Source organism: Adiantum capillus-veneris, chromosome 28 (genome assembly GCF_014529385.1).
Source record: "Adiantum capillus-veneris isolate H3 chromosome 28, ASM1452938v2, whole genome shotgun sequence".
NCBI lineage: Eukaryota > Viridiplantae > Streptophyta > Polypodiopsida > Polypodiales > Pteridaceae > Adiantum > Adiantum capillus-veneris.
The window spans coordinates 106,047,227-106,059,718 of record NC_140958.1 but is presented as its reverse complement, the minus strand read 5'-3'; the positions used below and the strand labels follow the sequence as shown (position 1 = coordinate 106,059,718).

The following is a 12,492-nucleotide window of genomic DNA, read 5'->3' as shown; positions in this document are numbered from 1 at the left end:
ATATAGAGCCACCAACGGCTCATAAATGTCAGCCATCTAAGTGTATCTCCAAACTGAGTGGTGGTGGTGACCTCGCCACGATGTCTGCTAGACCACCATCCGTATCCCTACCACATGTCATTGCCCATCCAAGAGAGTCCGTCCAGTGTGAACGAGACCAAAACAACCGTACTAACTATGTGTCCTGTGAAAGTGACACTGTAGCCTGCTACAAGAATCATAGCAAAGGTTTTCTTAAAGTCCACAAAGCAACAATACAATCGCTTGCCTCTCAACCGAATCTCCTGCATGAGAACATGAAGAGTGACAAGATGATCAATGGTTCTATGTCATCGATGAAAACCCACTTGTACTTTTGCACGCTTGTCATTCTCTTCAGCCCAATCACTTAATTTTATCTCCATTATGCACCCAAACAACTTTGCCATAAGAGAGCAAATCATTATAGTCCGATAGTTATTTACACTCTTTACATCCCCTCCTTTATGCAAAGGCTTGACCCAATTGGAACTCCAATCACAAGGCATACCATTTTGAAGTACAAGGTTGAACATATCACACATCCACGCATGTGTAAAATCTCCCATCTATTTAATCATTTCCGGCTTGACACCCTGAAGGTCTCCCGCTTTGAGAGAGGGCATACATGAGAGTGAACCATAAAATGGCATTTTTCCAGCATTTGGTTTCTCATATAGTTGCCTACAATGTTCGTACATATCCATAAGACTCAAAATACCAAAACTCTCAACCTCCTTGCCCCTCAAGTTTCTCCAAAATCTTCCATGTGCAGGTACCCTTTCTTGGACATGAAAAGATTGATGCTTTAGTTCCCATCGTCTTCTCTTCTTTTGAATCAATGGCTTGTAGGTATAAAAATGACTTTGATAGTTGTCTTTGTCCATAGTTGTATCAAGCTTTATCAAGGACTTTTGAGCATCTTGACATTCTTAATCAAACCACATTTGCTTGATCTTTGCTAATAACATGGACATGCTTTAGAGCAAAGCATTCTTTGGCACAAGAACAAATAACTTTTTTGAAAGCTTCCCATTTAGTTTCCAATGGTGTGTCATGTTGAAGCTTTGTCATTCACAACTTTTGCTCGACCATTTCAATATACATTGGTGCCTGTTTGAAATCCATACAAAGTGATAAATTCTCTTCCCTTTTCCTGAGATTATCATGCTTAGTTGCTTCTCTACATGCAAGTTCAATACATAACATTCGATGGTCTGATTTCGAGGTCCATTGGCCAAGAGTAAAACTCTTTATGCAATACATTATGGCTTCGGATGGTAGCATATAGTCAATCACACTATCCCCATTATGTTTTCTACATGTAAATCCATTAGTTCCACTCCACAAAGATGCACCATTGGCAATAACCATACCCATGCTATTGCACATGAGTAAAAGTAACTTTCCATCGTAATCCGGCTCTTTCTCATCCATTGAGGTACAATCATACAAGTGAACTTCCTCCAACTCCCTTGAAATGTATGGCATATCCAATTGTTGAGTATCATGTTGCAATGTTTTTGTGCAAGCATAATATCCCCAAAGACAATAACATCACCTTTGCCTTTGAAATAAGCAATGTCCTCCTCTAAGTCAAAAAATGATTGATCTCTATCCATGCAAGAGTAAAAGGGGGAATCATGATGAGGAATGTATAAGTGGCTACAAAAATGGATGCTCTTTTTGGTGTCATAATTTTCAGCTAGACATAATGTTTGTGCGTGTTATCTTTCACAATTGATACAAAATATTTCAATCCTTTCTTAACCATACATGCTATCCCCCCTTGCCCTCTTCATTGCTTGATATTATTTGACCACATTAATGCATGTACATTGTAATCTTTCAACCCATAATCCTTGGAGTATCATGCTCCCAAGTTTCAACAAGAAGTACAACATCTATGTTGCTTGTTAGTTCATTTATGCCAGCCCCCGCATTTCATGGGTATCCATTGCAATTCCAAAAGCATAATTTCAATTGTAACTCAGTCTCATATGTTGGCATTCCTATTTGCTCGATTGACTTGCCTCCTTCACAATTTCGTCATGAGAGATATCCTTGTTTTTCTTATTTCTCTCTTCATATGCCTTGCGACACATATTTTGTTGCTAAATAGTGTGATCTTAACATACAAAACATTTTGTATCCCCCAAATAGATCCAACTATTGTCAAGGATAATCTTTCATTTGGTCTCATCCCGCATAGTGCATACAATTGGCCGTTCTCTCGAGCAAGTAGCTCCTTGCTTGCCCACTCTATGTGCTCCATAAACCATATTCTTGACATGCCAAAAAGGGTTTTGAAGAAATATTTGATAACAATGGCAAGAGAAGGAGGTGTCTCTAACTTCTCTTTGGGAATTCCACAAATAACAATGTTCTTGGAACGTTGCTCCCGTTCCTTCACCTCCTCTACATCCACATTCTCAACTTTGTTTGAGCCATAGCTTGCATGAGGGAGGAATTAAAAACCACATTGTTACCACATACATTAGCCCAAGACTTGTTTGTGCATACATTTTTCATGTCCCATACATCCCGGCTCATGGTGTCAAATTTCTCCTTTCAATACATAGTCATGCTCTACTTTGCTCGTGTGCTCCTTTAAAGCAATCAAGTCCACAAGAGAGTGTTTATATTCCTTGTCTCCCTCTCCAAGCTGCACCAAACGTGTTGTTGCATCTCAAGTGTCCTCTTAATATTTTCATTATCAACCACAAGAACCCTTAACATGCCATTCTCCATTGCAAGTGCTCGTAAGTTTTCACCTTGTTTGTTTATGGTCTCTTGCAATGATACCAAGTATGCCACGATCATGGTTTTCGATGTTGTTGGTTGAGTGCTTGTGTTTCTATCTCCACACTTTGGAGATTTTGAATCATTTCTACAATGGTTGTGGATCTTGCTAAAGAAGAAGAACCCTTGCGAGTGCTGGAAGACCTTGCATGTAAAATAAGAGATGAGAGTTGACTTCTCCAAACTTGTTCAATTCAGAAATGTTACCGCAAAAAAACCTTCCATAACTCTAATTTTTTTTGCTTTTACGTCAATGCATAGAGGACGTCGGGCTCTTTGATTGAGGCTATAGATCACCCAAATCAGAGTTCAGATGAAGAAGTTATGATTGAAAGAGTGAATTGTTGAGAGAGAGAGAGAGAGAGAGAGAGAGAGAGAGAGAGAGAGAGAGAGAGAGAGAATCAGAGTTCAGATGAAGAAGTTATGATTGAAAGAGTGAATTGTTGCATGAGAGAGAGAGAGAGAGAGAGAGAGAGAGAGAGAGAGAGAGAGAGAATCAGAGTTCAGATGAAGAAGTTATGATTGAAAGAGTGAATTGTTGCACGAGAGAGAGAGAGAGAGAGAGAGAGAGAGAGAGAGAGAGAGAGAGAGAGAGAGAGAGCAGGGGGGACAAAAGGACCGGTGATTCCTTCAAAAGAAGGCTTTGAGGTTATTGTGCTTTCCTCAAACAAAATGGAAATTATATAAGATGCTTTTTCTTTGGAGGTTTTTGCTAAAAAATGGTTCAATAAATTTTTGGTTTGAAAGTTTGATTGGTTGATGTTTCTTTATATGTCTTTTTGTTTTTTAAGCCCTCATATAAATTTCAAAAAGTTTTAAATAAGTATCTTTATGGCCCTAACGCCTCATATAATTTAAATCAAGCTTTATATAGACATCTCTCTCTCTCTCTCTCTCTCTCTCTCTCTCTCTCTCTCTCTCTCACACACACACACACACACACACACACACACACACACACACACACGCACACGCACGCGCGCGTGCACACACACACACACACACACACACACACACACAAAGGTAGTTTAAATTCCACCTTACTTGGCATTAAGATTTCTTGCTCTAGTATTCTTAGGTTGAAAAGTGAAAAATGGTATATCTGGGTAATATGGGCCTATATTAAATACTAAGTTTTCTGTAATGATTGGAAAATGGTTAAAAAAAGAGGCTAGTTTTTGACTCTATGTTTTTTTTTTGAAATGCTCTTAAGGGGTTGGAAAAACTCCACTTCTAATAAATAGAAAGTTGGTTCTATTAGTGTAAAATTCACCTCGCAACGCTGACCCTTGGTTTACAATGGTATAGTGGGGATTCTTAGCATGGTGTCCTTGCCTAGTTGGTTTTGCTTTACAGAATGCTGGCTTGAATGAATACAATTTGTGGATGATTTTTTAGATGACAGTAAATCTAATACTTTTTCAAAAATTATAACTGTTTTTGAATCTCATTAAGCTCTGGATAATGTCTATAACCCTTGCATTACTAGTTTTAGAGGAGCTTATTGGTGCTATACTATTGTGTTCTTGGTTTTTTGAAGCTCAATTCTAAAAGATTACTGACCTAAGGGGTCCTGTCTATCTTCAAATGATGAGTGAACAGACTCTGATGACCTTTAAGTGAGGTTTTGAATTGATCGTGGATAGGTTAGTTCCTTATCTTTCTTTTATTAATGTAACATGTGTAAATGCTTTTGCAAACCCTAAAATAGTCTTAACCTATTTGAGTAAATGGGCTTGCATAGGTTTTCTTAAACAAAACAAAAGATTTATGTCCTTTCTTGATTAACGTCCAGTATTGGCTATAACACTAGGTTCTTTTACTCTTTACTCGTTGTTCCTTCTATATTATCGAGGTGCTTTCTTCAGTTTGAGTCTTTCACTATGTTTTGACACTTTTTGATTCAAGATTCATATTGAAATTTATTTGTACATTCTATATTGTACATAATGACGTACTTTTATGATCTCTGAACAATGTTCGATCTTATAGAGACTTATGAAACTTTTGAAATAAATGAGTTTACTGCTCTATTGTATTGATGCATCTCTAGTTTTAATCATAACTTTGGATCTTTCTAGCAGGATGTGTGTTCATATGGATTGATTACCTAGTAGAATGTTATTTATGATCTTAATTTTTTAATGAAACTTTGGAGAAAAACTATGTTCTTTATGTGTGCTTACTAGACTTATATGGATGAGCATACTTGGATGGTTGTAGTTTAAAAAAAAGCACATGTTGAGCTTTAACTCCTACTTGTCTGTGATTTTGTTGGACGCTAAAAGTTGCTCTTCATGAATGGATCATAAATTATGATAGGGGTTTATTTACGAAACATATTGAATAATCTGGTCTTCTTTTTGCCATAAGACCAAGGGGAAATGAAATAGGATTGGTATATATGGGTGGATGTTGAGCAAGTGATGCTCTATGATGATTAGAAGTTACTAAGAAACCTTTTATGCTTATTATGGTACTACTCTAAGAGTTTGGGGCTGGCTTGGTCGATTGATTCATGATTTTAAAAAAAGAACTACAGATGAAAAATGAAAATGAAACTTTTTGTCTCCTAATAATTTATTGCTGATCATTGAAACTCGCTAAGTTTAGCAGTGAAACAAAGAGTTGGCCTTCTTCAAAAAACATCTAATAAGTTTCCTAAAATGATTATTATGCTTCAAAGGATAGGTAGTTTTTTATTTAAAAAACCCATAGAAAGAAATCAGATATTGACTACAAAAAGCTTTTTGGCACTTCGTGCCATCCCGATCAAAAGCAGTGATGGCCTTTTGATTAAGAAGTAAAATTAATCTCTAAGTATGACATAAATCACAATTGACAGGATCTTTGACACTTGTAATACGTATCCAAAGCTAACAAAATCTTTTTTCTCGTTTATATGGATGCAATTGAGAATTCGTTCTTGCTTAAAGAAGTTTATTACAAATATGGAAGATGGAGACCTATTTCATCCATAAACTCATTTTCTGTCATGATGTATATGACAATTGGAATGTTTCTTCATTCAGACTATATTGTACAAAAATAATTTGAGTGCATTAAAAAAAAAGTGTGCAAATACTTTTCTGTTTTCTAAAGCCAAATATCTTTTGAAATGGTGTTCTTTTGTGTCTCTTTATTCTTTTACACACACACACACACACACACACACACACACACACACACACACACACACACACACACACACACACACACACATACAAGCATGCACATTAAACACCTATGCCTATTCAATGTGTATGAACTTATTGGATTTCATTCGTTAGCTAGATTCGTCCTAGTCCCAACCTTCTCTCCCACGAAATACTCTACCTTTCGGCTTCTGCTTACCATTCAAAAGAGAGAGTGAGGATTCGAACCCTCACACAATCTCACAACGATTAATGGCATGCTGCTCTGGACCATTCAGATAAGTGGCCCATGTTGTTCCCAAGGCGTCCTCAATCGTTTAAAGCATCAACAACCCCTTCCCGGTCCAGTTGCCATCGTGGCCCGCTGTCGCTCCCTCTTCCCTGGAGGACTTCGCCTGCCCGCATTTGTCACTGGTTGTGTGTACCATTTTCCCTTTCGCTTGCTACCAAGAAGGTATCGCATGAGATTCACAAGTTTTTTTGATTTTTCCTCAGCCGGTACCTCCTCCTAGGAAATACAAAAAATTGAATATCCGCCTCTCTCTCTCTCTCTCTCTCTCTCTCTCTCTCTCTCTCATGCTCTAAGGCTTGTTTTAGAAAGCCAAAAATGGGGGGGGAGGGGGGACACCCTCATTTTTTTAGAGGGGATCTACGATTGAAAATCGGCGTCGCTTTTCGGCGAAGATCATAGTCGTTCATCCCGAATGTGAACTTGATGTAAACTAGAAGTAAACTCGTACAAATGTGAACTCGTTGTGAACTTGCATGTAAACTAGATGTAAACTCGATGTAAACTTAGTGTGAACTAAGATCGTGACGGGCAGCTAGGACTATACAATATAATGCTATCATTCTCCATGCCTTTCAAAACGCACGCAATAGTGTAGCGGTAAAACAGTGGTATTGGGAAGGGGAGGTTTCGAGGTCGAATCCCATCACCACACACCCTTCTTTTTTTCTCCATATGAATCGAACGGCCCACAATGAAAAATCATCTGGGACTGTAGATCCCCTCTTAAAAATGAGGGTGTCAAATAGAGACGTGGGGGCGGGGGGGGGGGGGAGAGAGAGAGAGAGAGAGAGAGAGAGAGAGAGAGAGAGAGAGAGAGCGGATAAGGCAGTCCAACATAAGGTTCATAAATTCTGAGCTGAAGAGAGTCACGTGAGTCGAGGATACGTTGACAAGTGGCAACAATATAAACGTTACGGAGATGTGTTACGAGCGAGATGGAAGGAACAATGGCAAGCTTGAAGGGCAGCTTTTCTCTTGTATTTTCTTTTGTGCTGCCTCGCCTCTCCTCCGCTGCAGCAGCGCCTACTAGCCTCAACCAGGTATCTACCTTCATTTCTTTGATTTGTGACAAATATTTTCTTTTTTTCTCCATATGAATCGAACGATCCACAATGAACAATCATCGGGGACCATAGATCCCCTCTTAAAAATGAGGGTATCAAATAGAGACGTGGGGGCGGGCGAGCGGGCGGGAGAGAGAGAGAGAGAGAGAGCGGATAAGGCAGTCCAACATAAGGTTCATAAATTCTGAGCTGAAGAGAGTCACGTGAGTCGAGGATACGCTGACAAGTGGCGACAATATAAACGTTACGGAGATGTGTTACGAGCGAGATGGAAGGAACAATGGCAAGCTTGAAGGGCAGCTTTTCTCCTGCATTTTCTTTTGTGCTGCCTCGCCTCTCCTCCGCTGCAGCAGCGCCTACCAGCCTCAACCAGGTATCTACCTTCATTTCTTTGATTTGTGACAAATATTTATACGTATTTACCGAAGCAAAATGAAGGTAGTTCTGCTTGTCTTTCTGCTGCTTTACAATTTCTTGTGGGCTTTTTTTGGGCATGATTGGCTGCTTTCATGGTCTTCGTGTACACGACCTGAAATGCGCTAGTCTTTGTAAGTACTGTTGCAGTAAGAGTTGTACTAATTGAAATGCGAATTATTTCAATCTTGGCCATTCTGGCGGTCAAGTGAATACAATCGAGAATTTTGGAAGGACTCGATGGAGCCAATCTTAGATTATGTTGAGTTTGCTGCAAGAGGTCATCCACAGATGCACAGGGAGGGATGTGGCATAATCAAAAGAGGGAAGGTGGGGTATTTTCAATGCAAGCATTTGGTTTGAAAAAATTTCACTGCTTGGGTACTTCAACCTTTAAGCACCTAGTGTGGTTTCAAATGATGTGGTTACACTTGGCCCCACTTTGTAGAAACAGGCAGCAAATTTGATGCAAGTTACCTGGAAGTAGTGTTGCCATTGGTGCATCTTTCGAATGGTCTGTTGAATGGAGGGACTAGAAGGTAGATTTTGAAGCATTGAACTGGCAGGTTTTCACATGCTCGTGGGAATATGGTGACATTGCTGTTAATAAAGAATATTAATGGACAACTCAGACTCCAAAAGTCCTCGAGAGATCTTGGCCAACATATGGTCAATCATGATAGTTGTGTAATTAGCAGGGTCGGTGCAGTCCCCTTCCAGAGGTAAAGGCACTGCAATATGCAGACCCTATGCCAAAGCCCTGTTGAAGATATGGGCAATCAAACAGAAATGAAATGCTCTTCTCCCTATGGAAATCAGTATGGTCAGATGCTCTCTCATGCTGTAGTCTCTGCATTTCCCTCCATACCATGCCCTCACACTTAAAGCAATACTGGACTTGAGATGGCACTGTATTACTTGGGAGGAGGATCATTTTGAGGACATGCTGCCCAGCCCACCGTCCACGTCAATCAGAGGTATGTCTTGATCAGCGTGTCTCTCCAGCCTTTCAGCGAGAGTTTTGGTCATGCATTTTGAGCATTAGGATCAGCAGCCAGATATGCTATTTCATGTGGATGCTTGCACTTCAGCATTGCCTGTTGGCACTTGGGTTGACATTACTGGTCATGATTTGCCAGAGATGTGCTTTACAGCAAGAGTGGTTGAGGCACTGACTTCAGGTTTGCCCATATGCTCAGCCAGTGTGGACGGCAGTTTGTTGTTTACTGATTAGAGCGAGAGTTCATGATGGATTTGTGACGTGGGGGGCAGTTGCTTGGCTTTTGCGATTTCCAGGGTCACACACTCTTTTTCAGGGATCTTTGACAGATCCACCCTCATGCTTACATCATTGGGATATAGATCTGGCACTAGCGGATCTAGGTACTGTCTATCAGTCAAACTTCTCTCATAGGGATGCAGTGTTTACTACGATCTGTAGCATCGCTCTATGGATCAAGTCTCATTGTGCTCACATCCTGGACTCAATAGTCTCCCCCAACATCGACCACTTTGACAGCTATCTGGACTGATCTGCTGCATACTCTTTGCAGCAGTGGGATACCTCAGCGGGCTCCTCCAAGGCAGGGGAAGGGCGTAGATACTCTTTTCTCAGGACATGGGCGAGGTCTTTAGTTCTTTTCAGTCTGGACTATGGACACATTACATGGCTACAGTACCTCCCGAGTGGTTCATCTTGCACTCTTCATACATGCTACCCTGATGTACACATAGCACTCATTTTAGCATCCCCAAAAGCCTTTTCGTACATAATATACAGCCACTTTTTCTACCAAAAAAGAAGAGAGAAATGAAATGAAATGTTATATTAAACGTCTTCAAAAGGCTAAATGACCTTTGGGACCAAACCGGTACAATCGTGATGAATCTGAGACAATGTCGGGGTACAAAATAAAATGAACAGAAATAAGATAAAGTCTAAATGGCTACTGTCATGCATCTAAGCAGCTCAGAGCTGCGTAGCACTTTAAAGTGTGTGACGGTGAAACAATGTGAAGTACAATCTCAGTGTATGAGCATCAATGTCCGAGGATGTCCTACCTTGGGCAATGTCCGAGGATGTATCGCATCAATTGCTGTAGAATCTCGTCAATGTCCACCATGGTAAGTACTCTTACTGGGTGTCTCGCATGTCGTGCTAAAGTAATCCGTATCCTTTGTCGTAGTCTCCGTTGATGCTGTGAGGTACCTCTTAGTCGCGGGGATCTAGATTTCCCTAGCTTTGTAGCCCGATCGATCAACATACCTCTGGTGTGGGTGATATTTGGGGCTCTCTTGAGTGGCCTGCCCCTCTGTCTGCCAGTAGGTGGTTAGGGAGAGAGTTGTGCGAAGGTCTTGTGGTTATGCTTCTGATGACATATTTCGAATACACTTTCTCACTTGTGGATCAGACCTTTATGACCTAATGAATGTATACCACGATCATAAAGTATTAGACAAGAAGAATGTAGCCATTGCGCTACTGCTATGATTTTCTTTACCTGAATGAATCGAGCCTATTTGCTTATTCACAATTAACCAAATGCCATTTGTACAAGTCTGCAGAGGTGGGAAAATAAAATTCATTGTAATGTTCCACAGTTACGGGGAATGGCCATTTTTAGGTCTCCGTTCCCCGTTCCCATTCTAGGTTACTGTTCGCAATCTCCGTTCCGTGTTTCAAGCGTGAGTATCCATAATAGGGAATGGCATTTCATGCCAGTTTCAGTTTCACAGTCCCTATTCTGATTTTCTGTTCCTGGTAAATATGTAATGTTCTCTGAAAATGTTCTATCGAGATTGGTAGTGACTGAAGTAGATAATGTTCTCCGAAAATGTTCTGTCGAGATTGGCAGTGATTGAAGTAGGTAATGTACCAGTTCTACACCCACTATTGGTCACTGAGGACGTTAGTGGGAATGTTGTAGTATCTAGTCAATACTATGCATGATGAAGCTCATGGTTATATTATCTTATGGGTGACTACCATGAGTCTTTAGCTGCATTTTTCTTCATGGCTGAATTTGGACTCTTCCTGGATTCATCTAGGTATATCTTTTTCAATGGTTAAACTCATATTTGTGACAAACCATGCACTCTACATGAAAGCATTAACGCCCTGCAGAAGGCTAATAAAAACATGACTTTATAGCATTGAAGTCGCATCTATGTATGGCCTATATACGATGTAGCATGACTCTTTGTAAGTACCTTCATGCGTCATGGACAAGTGGCATGGAGCTTTCCTTGCTGCAATGAATTCTCTTCTTCAAAGAGTAGTAGGCAGAGTGTTTTCCTTTGCTCAAGAAAGTCAAAAGGACATGCAAGTTAAAGTGTAAAGCATGGGAATAGATTCTATGAGCTGTAGTGTTGTTTTGAAAACATATGCATCTTTTTAAGTGAAAGGAATCATCTGGTTTTTCGCTGCTCATACTCCCTTGCTTCCATAGATCAAGTTGTGGGTGCATGCTATCATGCAACAAGAATGTGTGGATGCAATATCGAAGGGGCTTCTTTGAGGTGTTACTTCAGACGGCTGTTGATATACATTTGCAACAAAGTTTTATTTGTGATGAACTAATTCATCATTGAATTAAAAATTTTGATCCTCGCATTGAAGTTTTGATGTGAAAAATCCAAAATCTCTATATTAAATTACTTAACAGTATTCAGTTAGTTTGGTCCATCATCTGACTGCATCTTTGGGTTTATGCATGCGGTGTATGTTTTTTCTTGTTTTTGATATCAAGGGCTCTGGCTTATATGCGTTTGACACCTGCCTAAGTCTCCACCCATTTTGGAAGCATGCTGGCAGCTAACCTTGTCTGTCTTGAAAACCAGGTGATGCATAAAATTGTGTTGGGAAAGGATGTTATGTGTCTCATTAGCACTATGTTTTTCAATGGTTTCCAACTTGATTGAATAACCCTTTACACGCCATTCTTGTTTGTTTTATGGAAGGTGCTTATTGACCTATTTTTCAGGAAGTTCTAATAAAGGGATCAAGGAGAAGCTGCAAAGTATCCACACAGACCGTACACAAGCTCTCAATTTTAGCTACAAGTGACACAAGTACCATTGCAGTAGCACCCATAGATAAGCCTGAGGCTTCTCCTAAAAAGGCGAGTTGAAACCTTCCCTATATAGGATTCTCTTTTTCTGGTCCTGATTTTTAGTGGTTCTTTTGCTGGATGTGTTTTAAACTGCCTGAAAGTGGAGTTTTAGAACCTAGAATTTAGAGAACTCTGATAAAATTGGTTTCAGGAAATACAGATATCTTGCAGTCAAACTTGAGATTGTTAAAATGTTAACACAAGTAGAGCAGAAATGAAGAACAAGAAAGGCAACATGCCCATATTTATAATTGTACAGGCGGGATCACAAACTCCATGTAGTTAGTCACAGACTCTCACAGTAGTAAGTACATAAAGCAGTCATGTAACTTTCCCTTTCGTTTAAGAAAATCTACTTTTTAACAGTTTGGGTTGGACCTTCTCAGAGTCTCGCATTTGTCATCACAAGGTACATGTTTCACAGTCAGAAGTTAGCTATGGCCAGACAGATTGCCTTTCAATATTGTCTAAAACTGGCCTGTTCATCGTTGTTTCTATGGAGGAGCTAGTCACCTATTTGGGTTGATCGTTCTACATCTTAACGCAGTCGGACCTCTTCATGATTCTTTTCTATTTATCATGGAAATAATGTTCGATGAGATGGTATATTCTTGCTTAACCCACATTACTCCAGA

At 39.9% G+C, this 12,492-nt stretch overlaps 1 protein-coding gene and 1 long non-coding RNA gene across 4 annotated transcripts in view; both read left to right on the top strand.

Annotated features, from left to right (window-relative positions):
* The first annotated feature begins 7,493 nt into the window (after positions 1-7,493).
* LOC147421029 (uncharacterized) overlaps positions 7,494-12,492 on the top strand; it is an 83,221-nt gene continuing 78,222 nt past the window's right edge. The window contains exons 1-3 of one of the 3 annotated variants that reach the window (XM_086504805.1): positions 7,591-7,704; positions 11,495-11,585; positions 11,729-11,866. In XM_086504805.1, the coding sequence (XP_086360931.1) occupies positions 11,550-11,585; positions 11,729-11,866 (174 nt within the window). In that variant the 5' untranslated portion in view covers positions 7,591-7,704; positions 11,495-11,549. Of the gene's footprint in view, positions 7,705-11,494; positions 11,586-11,728; positions 11,867-12,492 lie in introns of all 3 variants that reach the window. The other 2 variants (XM_086504806.1, XM_086504804.1) reach the window with 2 other exon arrangements.
* Positions 7,712-9,613, top strand: LOC147421031 (uncharacterized). Its single transcript, XR_015187005.1, has 2 exons — positions 7,712-8,075; positions 8,200-9,613. It is a non-coding gene; the product is annotated as an uncharacterized LOC147421031 (long non-coding RNA).